The sequence below is a fragment of the Juglans regia genome, chromosome 15 (genome assembly GCF_001411555.2).
Source record: "Juglans regia cultivar Chandler chromosome 15, Walnut 2.0, whole genome shotgun sequence".
NCBI classification, from domain to species: domain Eukaryota; kingdom Viridiplantae; phylum Streptophyta; class Magnoliopsida; order Fagales; family Juglandaceae; genus Juglans; species Juglans regia.
Window position 1 is genome coordinate 3,264,313 of NC_049915.1, and position 25,259 is coordinate 3,289,571.

Sequence of the window (25,259 nt, forward strand, 5' to 3'; positions counted from 1 at the left end):
ACCTGCAATGAAGCAAGTGAGAGAGAGTTACTCTTGCAGAAACATGACCAATACCTCGTCTTACCGAAAAGCATCGATGAATTTAAGTATGAAACTTCCAAGAAGCTTGTCATTGGCAAGAAGGGAGGAAAATCGTCAGAGGAAAGAGGAGTTGAAGATGAAAGACTCTATTTGGATGAAGACAATTATATTAGGGGAAAAATGTAAAGTACCGGACGAGGAAGATGCTGTTATTTATGATGGCAAGGGAAAAAGGATCTCAGCATACCATCCTAGGACCCCGAGTATGATATCTTTGTCTAGGGGGCTCTCATTCAACGAACCAGACTTACTTCCCCCACCAGAAGAACATGTTGAAGGAAATCAAGAATGAAGGAAGAATGTCATCATGTCAATAAATCAATCCTTTCCACGCCATATGCAGGGGTAGCTAGTTTTTTCATGTTTCAAGGGATTCAGATAGGAGTAATGCTACATACAGTCGCGGAGTATGCAAGCGCCGTACAATCACTTTGAAAAAGAGTAGATTCATTATTAAAAAAATAATTTTCTTTTCATGTGAGTCCTGTATTTATTCACTTTTTTTTAAAATGATTACATGGGTTGTACACTCATGACTGCAACTATCATTTCTCTTCGAATAGAGATCCTCTTCAATTGTCTGATCAAATTGGATGATTTAATTGTGGAGAGAAATAGACCTAACACGTGGACCTTACCATGTTTAGCACTGTCCATCCCCCACATGAACATTTAATGTTGTATCTATTTCTCGTTGCATTGGACCTTCTAAGTCGGTCAAGAAATTAGAGAAGATCTCAATTGGAGTGACTCCCTCCATTCATATGGGCATAACACCAATATTAGTAGTGATTTTGCATGAACGCAGCCGGAGACCATCAATTTATTCCAGAGCCAGTTACAGTACTTAATATGCTAGGTGAAAAGAGCAACCGGATTATCTGTATATGCCATACTAGTAATGTTACATATAGTCGTGAATTGTGCAAGCGCCGTACAATTGCTTTTTCATTGTTCCACAGATTCTCTATTGTTGTCGTTGTTCATCCGTAATCCTCCCGACGATGGTGGAGTATACTACGTGGTAATATACCAAAACAACGTTCACATATTCCATAGCCGAGATGTTGGTACTAGAGAGAACCATTTGAGATAGAGATAATTTGTGATGCAAGTATCTAATCCAAAGGAAGGAGGGGCTATACATATAGTCCCTCTAAGCGTAACTCCCGGCTGGCCATTAAGGACCAGTCATCAAGACTCATGAAGTAGTGCTCACTATGGGTGCCAAAAAGAAAACACAATCATAAGATTGCCTAATAGTCTTTAGTGAACCATAAACTGTTTGCACAGCAGAAATGATTCTTTTGCTTTGCTGAGGTATACCATCAACTCTGCATTTCATTAGTTTCTTTTATTTTATTTCCTGGCTACATTTATTCAAGTCAGTGGCATATATATGTTTTCCCTTCTTGGAGAACAAGTCCTTCTTAACTGCATAATTTCCAAATCAAGTTTTTGGGATGTAACAGCACTTTAACATATTATGATTCACAGATAGGAGAATGGGAGTGGTCAAACAGCTTCCTGCACCCCTAGTGATGAAGTTTTTCATCATTTAGTTTAGGTTTATTCACTCGGGTAACTATAAATGTTGTAATTCCCGGATTATGTATCTATTTCCCTACCAAGTTTAGGGCTAGTTTGGATAGTGAGAAAATAAGGTAATTTTATATGAAAGTTGAATAAAATATTGTTATAATATTATTTTTTAATATTATTATTGTTTTGAGATTTGAAAAAATTAAATTGACATTTGAAAAAATTATAATGATGAGATAAGATGAGATGAAACACTCTCTGAATCCAAACCAACCCAAAACTCGGATAAAAATCCAAGGTGCCATAAGAAGAGAACAAGTTTTCAACACTTTCTGTCAGAAAATGTGCCCTAGGCTTCAAGAACAAAAATGTAGTGGGAGAGTTTCTATGTTTAGTTTCCATCTCCTGGACCCCTTTGGTAGTTTTCGGCACCAGAATGGGTTCAGGTTCATGGCCTTGTCAACTACTAAGCATCAAAAGGAAAGCCAGAAAAAGCAATGCCCCTATCTTAATGCAACAACTTGCATATGGCTTTCCACATCATATCAATATCTCGACTCGGCCTAAAACTCAAACACTTTGTTCAATTCATTTATATCATATCAACATATGATATCATATATTGATTTCACATTGATATTGCTTCGTTTGGATACTGAGTATCTCGAATATTCTTAAATGATTTGTGAATAATAGCGAATAATTTATAAATAATAATGAATTAATTTGAGAATATATGAGAATAATTGTTATCCGTTTGGCAACACAATTGTTGTCAAGTATTATAGGATATTTGTTCTGGGATATTCTTAGAAATTCTTATATATTTCCTTCACAAACATTACTCAAATACAAAATACATTTCAATTTCTAATTTTCAATTTTTTCATCTAATCATTACCTAATCATTACAAATTTCCAAAACTCTCAAACAAAATACAAAAACAATACAACTTTTTTAAATTTCAAAATAAAAATAATATTAATAAATAGTATTTAAACTTTTTAATATTTTTATTCAATTTTTTCTCTCTCATTTTCTGAAACTCAATAAAATATCTTAACTCAAATTATTTCACTACTATTTGCAAATATATTCTAAGTATCTAAACGAGAACTAAAGTTCTACTCATTTTTGGAAGATATTGAGTTTTTGTTTTTGGCAGATTCTAAGATTTGTCCATGCATGAGATTTCTAGAGAAAATTCTAGATTCAAACTGTCATAATGATTCAATCACTATAATTTCATCCCAATTCAAGCTTAATTATATATTCAATTTCAACTTTGTATAGGCGTTATTCAGCATCTAAAATGGCCATTTTTGCATCTCTATCTCCTTGTCATCTACACATTCAAAGTTTCTTTTGCTGCATGATAATGTAAAACCACTGCCCAACACGTGAAATATATAAATAATGAGATTAAGTGTAGGGTTAGAGTTCTAATTTAGGATTTTTGTTCTGAATATTATCTAAACTATTCGTCATTTATTTTAAAAATTTATACTAACGAGAAGAAATAAATTTTATTATTTATTCTATATCTTAATAAAAAAACACATAAAATACTCTTAATCATTGGTAAAAGTTATGCTACTTCTCAGCTCGAAGCATCTGTCCCCTTCCTCAGCTCGACATCGGCTCCTTCCTCACAGTGCTCAACAGGAAGTTGTATAGAAATTACAAAACACGATTCTTTTGTTTGATAATTCATTTTCTGAAAAAAATACAAAAGGCAAACCAAATTTATAGTTTTGTTTAGCAAAATAAATGGAGTGATCTAAATGGAGTTACTGCCACTTCTTTGGACTTCTTTGTATGTGAGGAGGGAAATTTCTTTTTTTAGATTTGTGTGATTCCATCAATAAAGCCAAGCAGTTGTAGATTGTGAACTAGAAGAAGCTGAAGCTCCCAGAGAATGAAATGGGTGCCGTCTAGTTTGATAGTTAGGTTTGAGACATTCTTCATAGCCTATTAAAAAATAAAAAGATGAAGCAAATGAATCTGACATTAGACAAGATCTGTTCTTATTTTTTGTTTTTTAAATATTTAAAACATTTTTTATAAATTTATGAAAGATATATTTTTTAAAAAATAATTAAACTGATAAAAGTAAGAGTAATATTAGATACAATCATATATTATATATGCGTCATATATTTATTTTGAAAAAGAGTAGTGTCTATTATAAAAAATTAATTTTTTTATATGTATTTCATTTTATTTAATTTTTTTAAAAATATATGATATTTGTATATTTTATGACTGTAAATATTATTTTTTAAAAATAAATTTTAAATCCTACGTGGATGCTGACACGAACAGGGGGGTCCATTGTCCTTTGCTCGCTCCTTATTTACGGGTGACTTCGTTAGATTTCTTGTACTCGGTCAATTCGTCTTCAGAGTTCATTGGACACCAAAGTCGGCAAAGAGTGATGGTCCACCAAACTCGGTTGCACTAGAGTCGTATCATAGCACGTTTCATATTCACAAGCGCCTTCAAATTGCAAGAAACCGAAAGCGCAACACAAAGAGATAGAGAGAAGAGAGCTCAAGGAAACCTCCTTCGGTCGGCGAAGGAGAACAGGTTCATTTTTTCTTTCCAAATTGCTATATATTATGTAAGGTATATACAGGCCTGTTCTCCTCCTACGCAAACGTTTATTGATCGCTCACGTCCTTTACCTATCCCATTCGGCGATAGTGTGGATTGATCACTCGGTCTTTGATTCATTCAAGTGGGTTTCTTGAGATTGAAGGGTTATGCAGTATTTGGTCAGACTTGTGGCATTTTAGATCGAAATCCGCAAATCAATCTTGTCTTTCTCAAATGATGAATTTGCTTTATGCCAACGGGACTGAAATGGGTTGCTTATATTTAGTCGAAGTTTTGTTTTTTCTTGTTGAAATATTCGGTTTAATTGGTAAACTTTAAGTGGGCAATGGTGTTTTTGGAGCGTTGTTACAATTAAAAGCAGGATTTTGGATATTTGATCTGCTTACGCCAGCTGCTCTGTGCAGCGTTGATGTATCTTGTTGTCATTGACGAGGAGGATCGGCTTGCGAACCTACCCACTAGGTTTCTGGGAGTTCTCAGGCCATTTTTCCTGAGATTTGAACAAAAAGTTTTTTTGTTTCGTATTCCAAGAGATATATGGGATAAGGAGTTGTTTAAGCTGTAGGGTGGCTAATTAAAAGATTTTTGAATTTAAAAGGTTGTGGTAGTGAACTTAGTTTTAAGGGATTGGAGATGGGCTCTTCAGAAGGATCTGTGTTGCCATCAAATGTTGCAAGGCTTATAGATGGTTCACCAGCTCGCAAAGAGGTGTCATACCTTGATGTTATGCATGTTTATGTTAAGGAGTTGATTGCTGGAGGTGCAGCTGGAGCATTCGCTAAAACTGCTGTTGCACCCCTGGAACGGATCAAAATACTCTTGCAAGTGGAGCATAAACCAAAAAACCCTTTCTTATTATCTCTTTATTTTTTTCATTATTTGTAATCTATATGGATATAATGAATGCGAGATCCGTTTCTTTACCTCAAAGATATGCTCACTTTGTGACAACAGGCTAATAAAATCTGATGGAATCAGATTCTGTAGGACCATTGTGGAGAGATGGTAAAGAATGAATTTTTAATAGAAAGGAAAAAGATAAACTCAAGAGAACTAGAACAAACGGAAGTTATGCCATTAGTTGGGATCCCAAATGGTATATTTTTAAAATGGCTATGGCGGGGACTGAAGTATAGAGATCAATACAAATTTCTGAAGTTATTAGATGTGGAATGATGTGTAAAAAATGAAGCATAGAGATCAATATAAAGTTCTTACTCCTCTTTTGAATTGTGTGTCTGTGTATGGATTTTTACAAACAAGAACAAAAGGGTTTCATTCTCTTGGGGTGTTCCAATCTTTGAAGAAGTTACTGAAGCATGAGGGAGTCCATGGATTCTACAAGTATGTTTACACGTTAAAATTCGATCATTTTTTATGTCTTTGCTCTACAATTTATTTTAACTTATGCTTTTTGTGATCTAGAGGAAATGGAGCTAGTGTTATTCGGATTGTTCCATATGCAGCCTTACATTTCATGGCGTATGAGCAGTATCGCTGTTTGATTTTGGACAACTATTCTGCCTTAGGATTAGGGCCCCTTATTGATCTTTTAGCTGGTGCAGCAGCTGGAGGAATAGCAGTTTTATGCACATATCCTTTAGATCTGGCTCGTACTAAACTTGCTTATCTGGTATGTATCTTGCATATAGAATGAAACATTTGGTCTTTTTGGGCAGGGAGGGGAGTATTTATGGTGTTGGGTGACTTTGAAGTTACTGAATACTGGTACTTCTACTAGGCCCCGTTTGGTTGTTAAACTCATCTGAGTTCAACTCAGTTTAATCTAATTTTAAACTAAGTCTAACATCCAAACATCCAACTCTCAAATTACTAAACTCATCTCAACTCAAAAGCTCTTTACACGTGGGACCCACAACCATTTTCAATTCAACGTTTCTTTACACGTGGGACCCACAACCTTTTTTAACTTCCCATAAATACATTTAAACTCATCTTAACATCCAAATACATTTAAACTCATCTTAGGTAGACTCCACAAAACTCACTCTACCATCTCACATCACTATTATTCATAAAGAACTCAACTCAACTCAGCTCATCTCAACATCCAAATGCAGCCTAAATCTTTCATGTTCCAGGATTTTTGTTAATTGGGAGGGAGCTACATATATGAATCCCACCCCCCTTGGAACCTCATAATAATTTTTAGTTTTACCCTTAGTTTTGAGTGTAATTTTTGAGGAAGGATAAAGGTTCTTATTCGACACACATGTTTCTCAATGCTTGAAATAAGTCAGTTCAAAGCTTTATTCATGATCCATGCACCAAATTTCCTCCCTTCTCCCTGCAAGGGAATGCTACAGTCACAAAGGGCCTTTTTTTGGAATCGGGGGTGGGGTGGTTAGGGACTTAAATTTCTAAGAAATTATCTTTTGTCCTCTAGTTATTCAGTACTTAGCAAATGATTATTTAATTGTGTTAAGCTATCAATAACTTCATGGGGTGTTTACTGCTCCTTTTTCCCCTTCTGATTGATTGTTCCCTATTTAACATTTTCATTAAATGGTACCTATTTACTTATCTGTTGATGTTCAATGGTCTGTAGGTTGTTGAGTCTGGAGGAAGTATCAATTATTGTATGAAGAATAATCACGCTCAACCTGCATATAACGGCATAAGAGATGTACTTAGAAGTGTGTACAAGCAAGGAGGAATGCGTGCGCTTTATCGAGGTGTAGGTATGTTTGTTGTCATTGTTATGTTTTTTTTATCTCGGTGTGTATAAATGGTTTCATGAGTATCAAAAGGATCTTATAATGAAGACTCCTGTCAAACTTGTTTCTCATTCTAAGTTTCTTTTTTCTTATGTGAAACCGTATGGCAGGGGCATTTCATTACAAACTTTCTTTGTTTGAGCAGGCCCAACACTCATTGGTATCCTTCCTTATGCTGGGCTAAAGTTCTACATATACGAGGAACTCAAGAGGCATGTTCCTGAAGAGGATCAAAAGTCCATTGTGATGCGTCTTTCCTATGGAGCTCTAGCTGGTTTATTTGGGCTGACCTTCACATACTCACTAGATGTTGTTAGGAGACAGATGCAGGTATGTGCCCCATTACCCTCATTATACAACACTTAGCAAAATGGAGCTATTTTTCTTTTACAGTACATACACCAAGTATATTTTCTGGGGCAATCAAAAGTTGACGCAAGAGGAATCAATAAGGATCATATGACTCTTTATGTCGCTATGAGTCCATGTGCATGGTAGCCTTAGGCCAGTGGGAAAGTTTAGGTTATCTGTCAGAGGGTTTAACTTTTTTTCAGCAAGCTAGACAGTGAAATCACCAAGGGGAGTTGGTCTGGATTTGTATGATGGGATTGGCCACATTTAGGCCCCGTTTGGGTACAAGAAGTGTTTCATCTCATCTCATCTCATCATTACAACTTTTTCAAATTCTCACACAAAATATAATAAACAATTCAACTTTTTCAAATCCCAAAACAATAATAATATTAAAAAATAATATTCTATCAATATTTTATTTAACTTTCATCTCAACTCACTATCCAAATGGCACCTTAGATAGCTTGGGAGCAACTTATCAAAGCTGGGGTAAAACTTGGGATTGACCTGTTGAATTGACTGCTCTGAGTCATATTATGCAGCATACAGACTGTTTGTGATTGACTACAGAGGATGATGTGCCAAATCTCTTAAAAGATCACTGACGGAGAAGTAGTAAACCAATTAGTTTTCCAAATCATGTTATTGATAGTGAACGTTGATATGATGATTGAGAATTAAAGAGGTTAACTTCATGCCTCAAATATCAGAATTTTGAATTTTTTTTATCAGTAGAGTTTTGAAATTCTTTTTGGTAGATGAAGAAACTGAAATGCCGGACTAGGACGTTGTCACTTATATTAATTTAAGCCATAAGGTTGAGTGATGGTGAGATGAGCCCAAGCTTGTTTCAGCTTAAAAGAATGACATTAGTAAAAAGAGTTTAACATCATTTGCTTTACAAGATACAATGCATGGGTAAATTGACCTGTAGTTGATCATCATTTGCTTTACATTTGTCAGTAGATTGACCTGTCAGGATGTAGGATATATTGGATTAATAGTCATGCAGCTTAAGATTACTTACCATGCATGGGTAGGCTTGAACTCAAGAGAAACAAGCAAAGAAGTAACTTGCATTAAAGCTGTCGTTGCCCATGGACTCGGAATTCACACAAACAACATTGATGTAGTTGTATTGCTAGATAAAGTTGAGACTCTTATACAAATTACTTGAATTGGCATTTTACAATACCTGTGGGATGCTGTTGCAGGTCGAAAGTTTGCAACCTTCAGTACAAGGAAATGCTAGATACAGAAACACATTGGAAGGTCTCACTGTTATTGTTTGTAATCAAGGATGGAGACAGTTGTTTGCTGGTCTAAGCATTAACCATATGAAGGTAATTGTTCATAATTATTGAATCGGATTACACTTGATGGATTTCTGGCTGGTGCTTCTCAAGACATTTATGACTGAAGCATTTTCATATATTCATTAATCCACTAGAAGCAGTACAACACTGAGGCCTTGGACACTTTAGTAAATACCAAAACAGCACACGCACTCGTGCATACATATGTAGCTGTTTTCTTAAAGATCAATTTAACTAGTTTTATTTGTCCTATCAATGATGACTTATCCAACATCTTGAATGCTTCAAAGAAGTTGTTTAGACTTCGTTTGCTTATACTTTTTCTGGTGCAGGTTACTTGCACTAAGACCACTTAGGCTGTTCTTAAAAAGGATTTGAAGTTTATTTGGAGTTTAGGGTCACCATTGTCTGTGTAATTGGTCTCTTACTTGAATCATAAGGTCTTGCTAACACAGATTATACGATGTTCCTAGATTGTTCCTTCTGATGCGATTGGTTTCACTGCATACGACATGATGAAGTTTTGGCTCCAAATTCCACCTCGACAGAAGACTCGATCAATATCTGCTGCCTAAAAAATGGATCGGTCCCATGGCCACTTGTGGGTCAAATCTCAAGCAACTAAAGTGGGTGAGGGTCCAGCTTAATAGCTTGGAGTCCAAGTCTGTTGAGATTCTAGTACTTTGCACTTACTTTCATCAAAGCTGTTTGCTTAATATGTTGGATAAATGCAATTTGTGATTTTGATGCCTTCAGTGTTTTCATATATTCTGTCTTGATTTTCAATCTTGAATCTTGAGACCCATTCTTACTCAAAACCTATACTGTTTTCGAGTCAAGTTAGGGTATAATATATAATATTTGAAACTTTGAGACGGAAAATGTTACTCTATCCTAAATCTTATAATTCTCGATCGGAAAATTCTATACATCACATTATCATCTTACTTTCATCTCATTATATATGATGTGACACATTTATCATCATTGAATAATCATTTATTAGATGATTTTTTATCATCTAATGATGATAAATATGACACATTTTATATAGTGAGATGAGAGTAGGAAGATGGTGTGGTGTATGGCATTATTCTTCTCGATCACACTTATCGATGTGGCACGTTTTAAATGGTTTGTCAACTAGTTAAATGAAAACCATTTAAAATATATCATATAACAAATGTGACCAATAATGATAAAATTTAAGATAAAAGAATTGCATTTTTTTTTAATTCAATGATATTTTCTTGAAGACTAGTATAGCTAAAAAGAGAAGAAGAGACCATTCACCAAAGTTGTGGTGTGAGGAGGTTGTGTGAATAGTAAGAAGTTGTGTAAATTTTTTAAAGTTGAGTTGGGTTGGTTCAAGCCAATGCATTCAATATTAATTTAAGAGAAATAATATTTATAGTAGTAGAATGTGCATGCATCACCTAATCATTTTGAAAAAATAATAATAATATTAATTTTTAATATTATTATTATTTTAGATTTAAAAAAAGTGAATTGTTTATTATATTTTATATGAAAATTTTAAAAAAATTATAATAATAATAAAAGATGAGTTGAGATAAATTTTCAATCGAAATCAAAATGTACTTTTTTTAAAAAAAATTATATGACATTTATTCATTATGCGATAATATATAAATTACTTAAATTTAAAAACTTCGTTTATTTTTTAGAAACATCTCATCTCATCTTATCTCATCATTATAATTTTTTCAAATTTTCATATAAAATAAAATAAAGAATTCAACTCATCATCACGCTTCTAAAAAAAAAACAAACTAGCCCATTATAGGTTTTGGCATTTTCAGGACCATCATTCATGAATGCCGAAAGGAGTCGTACAATTATTGACAAAACATGTTTCCCCAAAGTAAAGGGTACTTCAACTGCCGCTGTCCAATTGCAATTGGGCTGAAATTAATGGTGGCCCCATTTTTTTAGTTTTATGTCATTGGGTTGTGGGTTCGGTCACGCGTCACGACTCACTCATTTCAGATCGAATGAGTCATTGATTTTATTTTAGTGGTTAATTTTAAGGCCTTAGAAATTGATAGAAACTTTTTTTTTTTTTTTTTACAATTATATCTTAAAATATAAATATTTGTAAAATGATAATGCTTTTATAAATTTTCGTATATTTAAATTGTGGTTATAATAATAATTTGTTTTTATAATTTTTCTAAATTTAATGGTTTTTTAATTTTGCTGCAAAATCTTCTGATTTGACCTTTAAATTCTATTTTTTTTAAATTAAAATTAAATCTATTATACAATATTTTACATTCAAGTAATTGAAATCAAACACAAAATATCTTGTGACAACTTGTTTGCAACTAAATTCAATGGTTTGGTTTTTCAAGTTTGTTTATAATTTGTATCTCCTTTTAAGATCTAAGGGTCACACTCTCTCTGTGTGTGGATAAGTGGGTCCCATTCTAATTTAAATTCTATTTTCATATCTCCAATCTAATTCTCACTGATCCCTTATAAATCCCCTACTCATGAAGATATCAATGAATTAAATTTTCTATGAAAATAAATTAATGAATAAATAATTGGGGTATTCAAATGAAATAAACTCCATCCATTTTTGAAAATATTTACAGTCAAAGACCTAATTCTTGAAAATATTTACTCTTATATTATTTGAATAAACAATAAATTATTTTTGATTCACTAAATTACATACATTCTTGGAAAGAAAATAATTTGTAAAAGTTTGGTAAAATCCCATATAAAAATTTTAAGAAAAATGGCATCTACTAAAAATAAACCTAACTTTTTTTTTTTTTTTTTTGAAAATTGTTGTATTGAACTTTTAAATTTATATTTAAAATTATTATTTTATGTGTATATAATATGAAAAATGATATATATACAACTATTTTTACAGTGTTTTAAATAAAATTAGTTTTAATAAAAAAATATTTTATAAAATAATTTATAAAAATAACGATATTTTATAAAAATATCTTTGATTATTTAAAACACAATTGTATAAAAAATCATAGAAAAAAAAATTGTAAATGCATTCTTACACAAAAAATATTTTCCCTGTTCTAACATTCGGTATCAGGAGTCTTTCTCGTCAACTTCCTTGAACGTCCAATGAAACCCGCCTTTTTCCGTTGGTGTCTTGACTACTGCTAACTTTCGGACACGCCAACTTTGAATTTTCAAACTGCTACTTGCATAAATAAGTAAGGAGCTAGTCCGTGTGGGTAGGTGTGTTTAGTGGTTTTGGACTTCTAACATTTAGTTTTGAGAGAGACGGGCAAGGAAAGCTGCCGGACGCCTGATTTTGGATTTGCAGGTAATTAGCATTTCATTCTCTAATCAATTTGTGCTGCTTATTGATCCATTATCTTTCTTGGGTTCCAGTTTTCTGGGTGTCATGTTGATATGTTCTGTCTCAGTCCTGAGTCTTGTATGAAATGAACTGAGAGTTTGCTATGCCCTAATGCATTTTTTTCCCCTTTCCGGGTCTCATTTTGTGCTTGCCTGATTTCCAAAGTAAAAGTGTTGTTGTTTTTTTTTTTTTGTCTAATTATCTTGAATTCATTCAAAAAGTTGAACTTTTGGGTTTTGGGTTTTGAGTTCTGAATTTGATAGAGAGAGAGAGAAGGATTAGAAAGTTGAAGGCTCAATAAATAATAACATTGGTGCTTTACTTTGATTGAGCAGGTTTGGTCATTGTTTAACTCACAATTTGAAATTTGCCACGGTTTGTTGGGCAATGGGTCTCTCTCTTTCTCTACTCTTATCTGCGTGGAATGAAATCCTGAGGCATAAGTTTTTTGGTTTAACGGACGCAATTCAGACAGTCATTGTGAGGGCCCCAAGCTTTGATGGATATGACAGAGATAAGGCGTTGAGAACAACTACCTTCCATAAAGAAGATTCAGAAATCCTTAACAACTCTAATGAGTCTGATAAAATAGTTTTAGAAAGGTCAATGAGCTTTCGAAATGAGGAGTCCCAGGGGGCAGACCTTAACAACAACTGTTCTCATTCAATCTCTTCAATGGGTAAAAAACCGCACATACAGAAGCCAACGCTTTTGCTCCCAGAGCCAGCTATGATATTTTTCTCTCCAAAGCCGACTAGCGAGCTTGATGCTGCTGCAACTACGCTTCAGAAAGTCTACAAGAGTTATCGGATCAGACGTAACCTTGCAGATTGTGCAGTTGTAGTTGAGGAACTCTGGTATGTTTCTCTTTTTATCTCAATTTCTTGTTGCGATTTTCTCTTCAGGTGTTCTAAACCTTTGCGTTTCTGACATGAACTCAATTTTTGTAGGTGGAAGGCCTTAGACTCTGCGGCTCTTAAGCGGAGCTCTGTATCTTTCTTCAACACTGAGAAACCAGAAACTGCTTCATCACGATGGGCACGGGCTAGGACAAGGGCTGCCAAGGTACGATGTTACAAATATAGTGGGAAAGTAGTTTTGTTATGGGAGAACCATTACACTAACAGCATGTAACTCTATGTATTTGTAGGTTGGGAAGGGGTTATCAAAGGATGAGAAGGCTCAAAAATTGGCCCTACAACACTGGCTTGAAGCTGTAAGTCCACATGCTTCTGCTAGACATTCTTCTTACTTGATCTGTTAATTTCATCCACCCAATACTATTCAAACCAAAAGTCCTAATACAGTTTTGTTTGGTTTGTTCGTTGAGCTTTTCTGTTTTTCCATCCAGCAGTGGATAACAGTTAAGTCTTATCCATTAACAGTCTAAGTTTTTAGGAAAAAGTTCAATTTGCACTCTCAAACGGAAAAAGGAAGTTTTGTACTTTGTATCCCAAGCTACTAGAATAGACATATTACACTCTCCAACTACTGAAAATTAACAGTGAGGAGCACCCTCTATTAAGATCTAACTGTCAAGATTATGTCACGTCACCTATTTTTCATCTACCTTGATGGCTAGAATTGAACAAGGGTGCAAAGTGGAGTGCAAATCTCAAAACCTCTGGTAGGTTGAGGGTGCAAAGTATATTTATCCCCAATTTTATTTTGAGATAAACACTTCGGGAGTATTGGTTGTTTTGCATAAATTTCAAAGATATGCTCGTATATCCTCTTAATTCCTTTTTATGGTTGGATCGACTTTTCTTTGATATTTGTTTTTTTGTTGAATGATCAAGAGACGTTTTCAAAGATGACCACTGTACTAGATATTAGGGAACATATTTTCCAAGTCATTTTTCTCAGAAGACTAAAAAGAGAGTCAAGCTTGTTTGTGAGGTTTTTTGTTTTTAAAGAAAGTTCAAATCGAGCTCAAGTTTGTCTTTTCAATAACAGTCCCGCTAAACACGTGGTCTCTTTGCACTAATATTGTTGGATGGTAATAATAGAGTTGATTATTAGTTTTAGTATAATTGGAAAGGAAGTAAAATCCCTGAACTTACTGTGCTGTGTTGACCTTTGTTATTTTGCAGATTGACCCACGCCATCGTTATGGACACAATTTACACTTCTACTATGATGTCTGGTCTGATAGCAAGAGTACCCAACCTTTCTTCTACTGGTAAAATTACCTTCCTAACAGGATACAATTGTATAAGTTCTTCTTATCCTTCATTACCACTCATTCCTAACTTCCTTTCTCTCCTCCTATAACTGAAGGTTGGATGTTGGGGATGGTAAAGATTTAACTCTTGAAAGGTGCTTAAGGACTGATCTACAACGCCAATGCATTAAATATCTTGGACCAGTAAGTATTACTTCCCTTACCATATGTAACCTCTGCCCAAATTCCTCCTGTTAAATGTAATTCACACTTTCCCATAACCACATGCATTTATTTATGAGTTATGATTGCTCATTCCCTGTTGGTTGCTATTGCAGAAAGAGCGAGAAGCATATGAAGTGATTGTAGAGGGAGGGAAGCTGGTATACAGGCTAACTGGGATGCTTGTTAACACAGATGAGGTTTCCAAGTGGATTTTTGTGCTCAGCACATGGAGGTCATTGTATGTGGGGCAGAAGAAGAAAGGTGTTTTTCAGCACTCAAGTTTTCTATCTGGAGGTGCTACAACAGCAGCGGGGAGATTAGTTGCCCACGATGGAGTTCTTGAGGTATATATAAAACATGGCACAGCATACAAATAAGGGTTATTCATTATGTTTTAGTTCAATTTTTAATCCGTGTCCCTATCTTCCTCAGGCTATATGGCCATACAGTGGTCACTATCTCCCAACCGAAGACAACTTCAAAGAATTCATTAGTTTCCTTGAGGAGCACCAAGTAGATCTCACAAATGTTAAGGTAATTACCCTAAGACGTTTGTATATGTGGTGTATGTATATACATTGTATTCATGGTGCACGTACCCACTTGCATGCAAGATAAACCACACCAGACAGTTTCAATCAATGCTAGTTAAAAGTAAAACCCACCATGACTATTTTAATTGATCACTTTGGTAGAAATAGCTAATGTATACCATTTCTTCTGCAGAGGTGCGCAATAGATGATGATAACACCTCCTTTAAACATGTCGCTGAGGAGTCCAAACCAGAAGTGGTCGATGTTCTCTCAACAACTACAATGTCAACTGATATGAAGGCTGATCAAGATAAGAGCTTCAATGTAGCCAATGCAGAAGAACTATTCAACCCGGCTAAGCGAATGTCTTGCAAGTGGACTAGCCCTGTTGGTCCTCGTATTGGATGTGTGAGGGACTACCCGATTGAGCTTCAGTCCCAAGCACTTGAACAAGTCAAACTATCACCCAAGGTATCACCCGGCCGCTCGGGGAGCTGCGTCCCAATCCCTTCACCAAGGCCTAGCCCAAAGATCCGGGTCTCACCTAGGCTCGCATATATGGGTTTCCCCAGTCCAAGGATACCTGTTAATGCTACAAAGTAAAACTCAGACAAGATTTTTTTTTTGTAGTTTCTGTCACTTGAAAAGGATTCAAATTTCTAGATCTTAAGCAGGTTGTAAAGCACTTCTTGTGCTTTCACTATTCTTTCATTTGTTTTGTACCTCATTTTGTTCCTTGATATAAGAGAAGTAACTCCTCATGGTTCATGAATTTTCTCCTAATGGGAAATCATTGATCAGTTTTCTTCTGCAACTTTTAGATATGCTGTCTCCGATTAGTGCAAAGACTTTCTTTTCTTCTCCTTTTTGTGGATACTTTGCTTCTTTATTTTCTTTTCTCACTGGCAAATAGAGTAATAGACTAATGCAAGTTCAGATGCTCCTCCATCTTTTTTTCCACTTTTTGTTTGTTTGTTTTCCTTTCGGTCTTTCTAAATACTGCTTCATTCAACTCATGGATCTGATCAAGTCAAGCTAATAAAAAAGGAGTGCATGAAGTCGTGTGAGTGGGTTTGGAAACGTCCACTTTCCACTCACATAGGCAAGTTGACGATGACTAATGACTCGTGGAAGTTGACCAGTGATGTTATCTATTTTTAATTTTTCACTTTTTTAAAATAATAAAGATAATATAAGTAAATAAATAGATATATTTTCACATTAAAGTTTAAAAAGATATATTTATTTTCAATTACTCCGGATAATATATATATATATAAATAATAGTTGTAGTCGTGAATATAAAAACGCGACGCAATTATTTTAAAAAAATACGAGATTCATGTTTAAAAAAAATAATTTTTTACTAGTAGATTTTATTTTTTTTCAAAATGACTATACAGTATTTATCTACTCTACTATTATATGTAGTATTACTCATATATATATATATATATATATATATAAAATATATTACTCCTATATCAGACATATAAAACGCCATAAACCTAAAGAAAAATAAATGGGCTGGCACTCGTGGAATTTTGGGTACTAAAACCGAAGCTAATTAATTAGTTAAGCTTACGTTATATTCTTACCTAGCTTGAATTTCGAGGAGCCTTTTGAGGTAAATTGCAGTCCTCCAGACAAGAGTGTCTCCGACGTCTCAAGTCTCAAAGTCTCATTCTTGGTGTCTACGCCTATTAACAGACAATGAAAATCTTAAATTACAGAGGCACTCCATGATTTAATTTCGAATTATAAAAAGTATTTAGGTTCGTTTAGATGTTGAGTTAAGTTGAGATGAATCGAATTCTTTATAAATAATAATGAGTTTTATAAACTCTATCTAAGATGAGTTTAGATGTGATTAAATATTAAAATGAATTTAAATATATTTATAAAAAATTAAAAAAAATTATGGATCTTACGTATAAATAGGTATTGAATTGAAAAAAATTATGAACCCTATGTGTAAAGAAATTTTGAGTTGAGTAATATTTAATAATTTAAGAATTATATGTGTGAATGTTAAAATATTAAAAAATCTAACTAAGATGAATTGAGCTCATTGAATGAACCAAACGAAGTGTAAAGATTTTGGAAAACTCAAATCCATTTAATTTACTTGTGTGATTTAAATGCAAGCACGTCAACCCAACCCATTGATTGTAGAGCTATCCAGCCAGTTCTCATCTGATGCATGCAAACTATTAAGAGAAATGATACTTACAGTCGTGAGTGTGCAAGCGTCGTGCAGTTGCTTTGAAAAAAATGAATAAATATGAGATCTACATGAAAAGAAATTAATTTTTTAATAGTGGATCCCACTCTTTTTCAAAGCGACTGTACAGCATTTACGTATTCCATGACTGTATGTAGCATTACTCAACTATTAATACTGATTACTTGTGATTCCCTGATCGAACTGTAGATAATTTGAGAGATGCAGGGCAGATCCGACTGCTCAATCCTACCCAGATCAAGGGCAGATCTATCCAAGTCAAAAGTGCCGATTTTGGGCTTTGTCCTGTGTCTTTCGTTCATTCATCTACTCGCTCGCGCCCTAAACTGATAAGCAAGTTGTTGTGGAGTCTAGACTCTAATCCTTTAAAACTAGGGGCAGAATTGTCATATCATACTCCACCACGCAGATCTATTCGAGCGGGATCAGCCCCTGTTTGTCCGTTTGGTTCCGTTTGAAATTCAAACCTCAACGCCCACAACAAAACCCAGGTACATGTCCACTACTCTCTCTCTCTCTCTCTCTCTCTCTCTCTCTCTCTCTCTATGTGATTTCGGCATTTTTCTCTCCAAAGTAAGAAGCTTTTTTGTTCTTTGAGCTCTATTGTTTTTGCAGAACCCCGACTTTCTCCGTCTTCTCTTTCCAAACAAGCTTTGTTCTTTTGAGCTCTTGGGAGCTCTGTTTCATTAGGGATCACACGTAGTTTTCTTGCATCTTCTGCTTAGCAAGACTTTTTAGACTAATGGGTGCTTCAGGGAAATGGGTAAAGTCGCTCATAGGTCTCAGAAAGCCCGAGAAAGAAGACCATGTAAAATGTTCTTCTTATTTATTTTTATATGCTTCTGTTTCTCTGTTATGCACAAAGGCTAAAACTTTCTCTCTTTCTCTAGGAGAGGATGGGGGGTAAGAGCAAGAAATGGAAGCTATGGAGGAGTTCTTCTGGGGACTTGGGGTCCTCGTGGAAGGGTTTCAAAGGGAACCACAGAGCAGCTTCTGAGGGGTCTGATTCTCCCCCAGTGGCTGATGCTTTTACGGCTGCAGTGGCTACAGTTGTTCGTGCTCCTCCTAAGGATTTTAGGGCTGTGAGGCAAGAATGGGCATCTATCCGGATCCAGACTGCTTTTCGTGGCTTCTTGGTAAATGACTTGATCTGCTTTTCGCCACCGTCCTCCTCTCTTTGGTTGCTGAGAGAATGACTGAATGGAAAAGCGAGTTAAACACTATGAGATGAGCTCTGCATTATCTTATTCCGGTTCTAATTTTCTCCAGATAAGGATGCAGAGTTCCTTTTTTTTTTTTTTTTTTCCCGAGAAGGGGGTTGCGGGGTTGGGTAGGGGATCTGCACAGCTTTGATTGAAAGGGACTAATAGTTGACCTGAAGCTGAGCACCATTAGTCCAAAATATTTAAATAACAGTTGTTGCAAATCTAAAAGTTTAGTCCTTGATGTTTTTTAACGTTTATATTTTAGTTAGATTACTGCGAAGTAATGAGATCAAATCACAGTGGGAAAATGGACAGCAAGTTTCAAGCTTTAATGTAAAGATCAAAGATTACACCACTGTATTGTTTAGATCAGTATAGTATATGTTCAGCAATACAATCACAATCATTCAATAAGAACCCAAGCCCGAAATTTAAAAGAGAATTGAGAGTTAGCATTATTTCGTCAATCTAAGCAAATGTTTGATAAGTAATTGTTTGCCTGTTGAGCTTAATGTTAATATAATTTGCTGTATGGTATTACGATTTAAACCCTTTCCTATGATGTTAAAGACTCGGCTGAATGTATTTCGTTTTAATCTTTTTCTAAGAAAATGATTTTCATTTTGTGGGCGTGGTGTAAAAATTGTAGGCAAGAAGGGCTCTGAGGGCTTTGAAAGCTGTGGTGAGGATTCAAGCTCTAGTTCGGGGTAGACAGGTGAGGAAGCAAGCCACTGTGACACTGAGGTGCATGCAGGCTCTTGTTCGAGTTCAGGCTCGAGTTAGGGCTCATCGTGTCCGAATGTCCATAGAGGGGCAGGCTGTACAGGAGATGCTCAAGGAGCGCCGCACCAAGGCTGATCTCCTCAAACAAGCTGAGGTACCATAAACCATTATGTATCCTGGCTCACTTCCTGTTGATTTCATATTAAATTATTTGTGCAAATTAGTCATTCTGCTAGTTCTCAATTTTGAACTCATGAATTTCAGGAAGGGTGGTGTGATAGCAAAGGAACATTGGAAGATGTTAAGGCAAAGTTACAATTGAGGCAAAAAGGTGCAATCAGGAGGGAGAGAGCACTTGCATACTCTCTTGGTCAGAAGGTATTAAGATGACCAGGTATATAAATTAGTATCTTTCACTACCTGAGCAAGGCAATTCAAAATGTTCATTGTTTTTCAGGAATGGAGATCATTCCCCAATTCAAATACCCGTACAAATTCTTCCTCCTGCTTTCTAAAGGATAATGAGATTGACAAGAACAGCTGGGGATGGAGTTGGTTAGAACGTTGGATGTCAGCCAAGCCATGGGAAACCAGATTGATGGAACAATCGCAAACTGACCCCTCCGTGACAACTCCACCTCCAAAGGGTTGTGTAGATTCCCTCTTGGGCACGCATTCAAAATCTTCCGAACCATGTGCTGTGAAAGTCAGAAAGAATAATGTCACCACCAGGATTTCCGCAAAACCTCCTCATATTGGGCAAGTTACTCGTTCATCTTCAAGCCCGAGTTCTGAATTTCGTTACGATGAGAGCTCTGCATCATCTTCAATCTGCACATCAACAACACCAGTTTCTGGCAACACTGGATTGGCTTCGGACAGAACTGAAGATAGTAGTTACAGTAAACCTAATTACATGACCCTGACTAAGTCAACCAAGGCAAAGAGGAAAACAAGTAGTAATTTATCTGAGAGAGTTCATAGGCAGCCCATGGATGAGTTCCAATTTGTCAAAAGGGCAGCACCTTTCCCTAATGTGGATTCCAAAAGCACATCTGGTTCTGATCTTTCTTCAGTCAACTTTTCCAAGCCACTTTACCTTCCAACTCGATTGGATAAGCACTCATTGAGATTAAGGTGACATACTTGCATGGATAGAGGGATTATCTCTGTTTCCTCAACAGCTTGTTGTTCCCTATCCCCTTTATTTGAGAATGTGTATTCATGTAAGTGGTTCCTGCTGTAACTGAGCTGTACTAAAACATCCCCAACGAGTCATTGAGGTTTGATTTTAAGGGCGCTGGATTTGTAAAATAGTTCTTTTATTGCTTCGTTATGACATTAGTTATTTGGACGAGATTCATTGATCAAGGCGATAAAGCTAGAGGGATCAATAAATTCAAAGAACCCAACCCTTCAGTCTATCTGATGACAATTGCATTTAAACACCTTGAGGTCAGTTAAAATACTAAAGTAAAAAGCCGGTTTGGATTAAGATTTCAACTTATCTCACTATTATTCACAAATTTCAGCTCACAAATCTCATTATTATTTACAAATCATCTCAATTCATCTCATCTCACTTCTCAATCCAAACGGAATAAGAGTCTAGACATGTCCTTGAAGAATTGACTATCGTGGTCATCAACAAGACCTCTTGAATTATATACCCTGGCTTTGAGTTTAAGAGAAAACAAGTAATAGAGGCAATTAGTTTGTCTTCTTAGAAGATCTTCTGGTAATAATTAGTTTGAACCAAAATCGAGACGATTTATTGAATTTTTTGAAACCGAGACAATCTCAAGTGACTTATTGAGTGCACCGCAAGGATGACAGAGAAGTTTACCTAGCCATGTCTATACAAATTTCATTTTCGCATGATGACTCTAAGCTTTACACCGTGCTTGTAGTTGAGAACGATACCATATTCAAGATCAAGGGGTTTTTCCATGTTGGGTGAATGTCGAAATACATATTTCCGGTATAAATGAATCAGTGAGAGCTTTATTTCCTGCAGGGAGAATTTCTGACCAATGCATGATCGAGGCCCAATTCCGAAGGGTATAAAAGCGTAGGGATGCCTTCGTTTTTCTTCTTCACAATTTGGGTCAAACCTCTCTGGTCTAAACTTCTCTGGCTCTGGGAAGTTCTTTGGATCTTTTGCGAGAACTCCGAGTGCTAGCCAGACCCATGTCCCCTGTCATCAGAGTATGAATTTCATGATATATGGCAGATGTACAAGTTCTAGTCCACATACTAATAGTACTAAGACATGCATAAAGGCCATGTGTTTTGTACCATTCAAGCATACAAAATTATACCTTTGGAAGAAGATACCCTCCTATCTGTACTTCTTTTGATGTTTCTCTCGCAACTAGTGGAGAAACAATGTAATACCGCATTGCCTCTTTAATGACCTGCATTCAACAATCAAGAGAAAAATAAATTTCAATTGTTGCATTGGTCTCACATGGGAGATCAGATCAAACGTCAACCTAAATGACTAATCAGGATCATTGATCTATGCTTCTTCCTTGCCAATGTAGCACTTTGCTTAGCATGAACAAATTCGAGTTTGACTCAAATGTCAAAAAGGAAAGTTTAATATAATATCCTTGCCTGTTCAAGGTAAGGGAATTTGTTCTGAAGATCGTGACTGCTTGGTATCTGATCAGGTGGACTAAATGCATCAATCTCCACAAGCATCTTCTTCTCGACTTCTGGATGTCCAGCAACCAAATACACAACTGAAGACAGCGTGAATGATGTGGTGGCCGATCCAGCGAGTAGGTGCTCATAAGTAACCGCACTAATGTAGTCTGAGGTGAAGATATTCTTCGATGCTGTTTGTGACTCCCTTGCATTCAATATGAGTGACAAGAAGTCCTTTGAATTTCTATCCCTATCTTTCATTCTCTTTGCCACAATCTCATTCAGCCGGCCACTCAGTTTCTGATTAGTGCGCTCAACTTTCCAGTCCATTGTGCCAGGTAGTCTCTTCAAGATCTGTCTAAATGGTTCCTGAAGTATAGGGACAAGTAGACCCAATATGATTGAAAAGGAGCCCGATAAGTCCATTTTCAGTTGTGTTGTAGAGTAGATGTGTTGGTTAATGAAGTCGTGAACTTCCTTATCATCAGTTTGGTTGTCCACAATTTTAACTGAATCACTGATTGACTGCGGTTTAGAGAGGCCAAAGTTAACGCCAAAGGCTGCTTGTCCGATTACATCAGTGGCCAATTTGAGGGAAAGGTTTGAGAAAGTGATGTCTTCATCTTTAAATGAGTGAAGATTTTGAGTTGCAGATTCAATAAATGATTGCATTGTGGGTATCAGGCTGGAAAGGTGTGATGGCTGGTAGACTGATAATATTGTGTTTCGCATGGTTGACCATCTTGCATCCCTGCAAGTTCAAGTTCAAGTTCAAGTTCCATCAGTATCATAAATGATATATTATTTCTGTAGTCAATAAATACAAGAAGATATTCTTCATTTCGCCAATTTGGCTAACTAGAGGCAGCTCAGATTTAGATCCTCTTGAGTTCCTATCCGAACTCTAGGCCTAGAATGAGAGATACATACATGAAGTGGGTTCTACAGCATTTATTGAGTATCTAATTGTGCCCGAGAAATTCCCAACTTTTACAATTCCTTCTTAAGTTCCCATGTTTTGGTGCACCATGAGCCGTTCCAATGATCAAGGTATATCTACGAAGTAGGAGTATGCCATTATCATATTTCAACAAATACCTGGTGAAGAACAGTCCCTTTTGATGAAGAGGAGAGGCTGAGATAGGAGATGGTATACTTCTGTTCGGGAAATCCTTGAATTTCTTTATCCCTACCACTCTACAAAGCTCCGGATCTGCTACAATTATCAGTGGCTGTCTACCCATATGAAACCTGCTCTAAACATCACATTTAATTGAGGAAAAAAGAAATAGAACGTTATTGAAAAGATTGTCTTCTTCTATGAGACCATGTTTCATTTTTTTTTTTTTTAAAAAAAAAAATGCTGCTGCTAAGTGATAAAATGTCCTATTTCTCTCTGTTTTCTTTTTGGCAACCTCCTGTCCTTGGAACCAGGCAAAAAAATAAGGGATTGATATCGGCTGTAGCTAACATGGCAAGGAAAAGTGGTGAGGCAAAATTATTCGATATGCTATAAAGTCGGCCAGCCAGCCCTTGAATGTGGTCATAAAGTGTATAGACTAATGTGCATTCCACCAAACTGTAGCAGATAGGAATGGAAGAAGCTCATCCACAATAGTTTTGGGTCCCTTTATTCCCTTGAAATGACTTCTGATCTTGAAAGTTCAATCTCAAAAGTATTATGGTAAGGATAAGAAAAGGAAAGACCCAATATTCGCAGGTCCCATTTGACCAAAGCATACAACCTCTGGTCCCATATTTTAGTTTCCCTTATCACAAAGGATATGCATCCCCTTTGAAGGTGGCAAAGATATGACTGATTTTCTTTATTTTTCGAGTTTTCAATCAAAGATGCAAGAGTGGATGTCTATCATTAAGCTTAATAGCAATCCCACCTAAAGATAAAACACTTCAAAAGATAACTAAATCAACTAAAAAGATTGGTGGCAATTATAGACCAGCACCACCACCACCTTTTTAAAGATATCCAAGATAATGATATTTTCAAAGATGTTCAACCAAAAAAAGGAAGGAAGGAAGGAAGAAATTTAGGAAGTTTAAGCAGCAAAGATCACATTTTCCTCTTCTTTTCTACCCATGTAAGCTTTATAATAATTGCAGAATGGAACGGGACAAGGTTTGGTCTAAAATAAGAAAGACTGTAAAGTCTGCACTGACCTGAAAATAGGACCATATCGTTTTGCAAGAACTGAGAAGACGTCAGGGCCATACTTAGCCAGCATGGGAAGGTGCCCTACAAATGGCATGGCCGGTGGGCCAGGTACCCTTCTCACCCCCCAGTATGGCCCATACAAGTAACCAATCATTCCTCCTACTACGGCCAACACTGTGAAGATGGCTGATGCCATAGGAGCACTAGTGAAGAACCATCCCAAACCCACCAATCTTTGAAGGGCCTCTTCCAAAAACACCATTTTTCTAACACACAGAGAGAGAGAGAGAGAGAGAGAGAGAGGGAGGTGCTTGTTGGTTCTTGCTGGAGCCCGTTCTGAGTGAAGCTCAGTTTTATAGGGAAGTGGGGACCGGAAAGGGTGTCACCATGGACCTATTGATGAGTACTAGGTGCTGTGTATGATAGCAATGAGGATATTATTCAAATGTTGAAAGCATACTTTTTTTTGGTGATGAGTATATTGTGCATATAATAACCCGAGGAAAATATTTTTTTGGTGAAATGAATACTCCAATCTTCCCATGTTTTTGACCTAATCATGCCACAGACATTATCAATGAGTTTTTAATTTTATGACAGACGAGTGGAAAGAAGACCAGATTTAAAAATAAATTCTCAGTGATAAAAGGTTGTAATTGAATTCATTTGGCAATTGGCACACATGATGCCAATTTAACAACTCCAACAACACTTGACTTTTAGCTAACAGTATTCCTAAAAGATTCTAGTTGATATAGTCCACAAAAAAAAAAACTTAATTTGACTAGAAAATACTTAAAGGCACTCAAAAAAAATTTAAAAAAAAAAAAAAGAAAGAGGAAGAAATTCGGCTCTAATATAAAAGTGATAGAAGTTAATAATAAAAGCCTTTTGATACCATTTCTAGCTCCCCAGAAAAGGCCAATCAATCAACGTGAAGTAGCAAAGAGTTTTACTCATGTGTGTGTATATATAAATGCTTTACTCATGAATGAGTCTTTTTCAATAAACTGACGGGATTCGATTAAATCTACCGTATTATATGAAATTAAGTCGGTTTAAATTTATTTTTATGAAATTTTTTTTATGATAATAACACCTACAATATAAATATATATATATATTATGATAGATGATACACTCATATAGATATAATTAAGCATATATAAATTAATGGTTTTTGCTTTTACAAATTAGCTGCTCTGTCACTTATGTGTGGCATCATTGGTGCTGGTGTCTTTATTTCCCAAATAGAGAGATAAGGTTGAAATTTCTTTTTTTTTTTTTTTTTTTTTTTTTTGTGGGAAGATAAACCATGGGGAA

At 35.7% G+C, this 25,259-nt stretch overlaps 4 protein-coding genes across 4 annotated transcripts; 3 read left to right on the forward strand and 1 right to left on the reverse strand.

Annotated features, from left to right (window-relative positions):
* Positions 1-4,876: 4,876 nt before the first annotated feature.
* On the forward strand, positions 4,877-9,226 carry LOC109008875 (mitochondrial carrier protein CoAc1-like). The gene is made up of 7 exons (XM_035686121.1): positions 4,877-5,073; positions 5,507-5,587; positions 5,669-5,876; positions 6,813-6,945; positions 7,127-7,311; positions 8,550-8,678; positions 9,125-9,226. The coding sequence occupies exons 1-7, from the start codon at positions 4,877-4,879 to the stop codon at positions 9,224-9,226; spliced, it is 1,035 nt and encodes a 344-aa protein (XP_035542014.1).
* Positions 9,227-11,813: 2,587 nt separating this feature from the next.
* LOC109008874 (IQ domain-containing protein IQM1-like) lies at positions 11,814-15,752 on the forward strand. Its single transcript, XM_018989130.2, has 9 exons — positions 11,814-11,979; positions 12,351-12,872; positions 12,966-13,080; positions 13,166-13,231; positions 14,109-14,197; positions 14,296-14,383; positions 14,518-14,748; positions 14,837-14,938; positions 15,131-15,752. The coding sequence occupies exons 2-9, from the start codon at positions 12,403-12,405 to the stop codon at positions 15,539-15,541; spliced, it is 1,572 nt and encodes a 523-aa protein (XP_018844675.1). The 5' UTR covers positions 11,814-11,979; positions 12,351-12,402; the 3' UTR covers positions 15,542-15,752.
* Positions 15,753-17,678: 1,926 nt separating this feature from the next.
* Positions 17,679-20,427, forward strand: LOC109008873 (protein IQ-DOMAIN 1-like). The gene is made up of 5 exons (XM_018989129.2): positions 17,679-17,991; positions 18,074-18,319; positions 19,038-19,265; positions 19,376-19,489; positions 19,569-20,427. The coding sequence occupies exons 1-5, from the start codon at positions 17,926-17,928 to the stop codon at positions 20,250-20,252; spliced, it is 1,338 nt and encodes a 445-aa protein (XP_018844674.1). The 5' UTR covers positions 17,679-17,925; the 3' UTR covers positions 20,253-20,427.
* A 398-nt stretch (positions 20,428-20,825) lies between these two features.
* Positions 20,826-24,267, reverse strand: LOC109008872 (cytochrome P450 711A1-like). The gene is made up of 5 exons (XM_018989126.2): positions 23,942-24,267; positions 22,862-23,014; positions 21,731-22,514; positions 21,433-21,528; positions 20,826-21,308 (listed from the first exon to the last, which is right to left on the reverse strand). The coding sequence occupies exons 1-5, from the start codon at positions 24,196-24,198 to the stop codon at positions 20,979-20,981; spliced, it is 1,620 nt and encodes a 539-aa protein (XP_018844671.1). The 5' UTR covers positions 24,199-24,267; the 3' UTR covers positions 20,826-20,978.
* Between the last annotated feature and the right edge of the window lie 992 nt (positions 24,268-25,259).

What these genes read in the sequence shown, in the direction of transcription:
- LOC109008875 (XM_035686121.1), top strand. Translation starts at nt 4,877, where the DNA reads ATGGGCTCTTCAGAAGGATCTGTGTTGCCATCAAATGTTGCAAGGCTT. An exon ending in TGCGCTTTATCGAGGTGTAG is followed by an intron (nt 6,946 to 7,126) that starts GTATGTTTGTTG and finishes TTGTTTGAGCAG; the next exon opens with GCCCAACACTCATTGGTATC. An exon ending in TTGTTAGGAGACAGATGCAG is followed by an intron (nt 7,312 to 8,549) that starts GTATGTGCCCCA and finishes ATGCTGTTGCAG; the next exon opens with GTCGAAAGTTTGCAACCTTC.
- LOC109008874 (XM_018989130.2), top strand. Translation starts at nt 12,403, where the DNA reads ATGGGTCTCTCTCTTTCTCTACTCTTATCTGCGTGGAATGAAATCCTG. An exon ending in CTAGGACAAGGGCTGCCAAG is followed by an intron (nt 13,081 to 13,165) that starts GTACGATGTTAC and finishes ATGTATTTGTAG; the next exon opens with GTTGGGAAGGGGTTATCAAA. An exon ending in TACAACACTGGCTTGAAGCT is followed by an intron (nt 13,232 to 14,108) that starts GTAAGTCCACAT and finishes GTTATTTTGCAG; the next exon opens with ATTGACCCACGCCATCGTTA.
- LOC109008873 (XM_018989129.2), top strand. Translation starts at nt 17,926, where the DNA reads ATGGGTGCTTCAGGGAAATGGGTAAAGTCGCTCATAGGTCTCAGAAAG. An exon ending in CTGCTTTTCGTGGCTTCTTG is followed by an intron (nt 18,320 to 19,037) that starts GTAAATGACTTG and finishes TAAAAATTGTAG; the next exon opens with GCAAGAAGGGCTCTGAGGGC. An exon ending in CATACTCTCTTGGTCAGAAG is followed by an intron (nt 19,490 to 19,568) that starts GTATTAAGATGA and finishes ATTGTTTTTCAG; the next exon opens with GAATGGAGATCATTCCCCAA.
- LOC109008872 (XM_018989126.2), bottom strand. Translation starts at nt 24,198, where the DNA reads ATGGTGTTTTTGGAAGAGGCCCTTCAAAGATTGGTGGGTTTGGGATGG. An exon ending in CGATATGGTCCTATTTTCAG is followed by an intron (nt 23,015 to 23,941) that starts GTCAGTGCAGAC and finishes TGTTTAGAGCAG; the next exon opens with GTTTCATATGGGTAGACAGC. An exon ending in AATTCCCTTACCTTGAACAG is followed by an intron (nt 21,529 to 21,730) that starts GCAAGGATATTA and finishes TGTTGAATGCAG; the next exon opens with GTCATTAAAGAGGCAATGCG.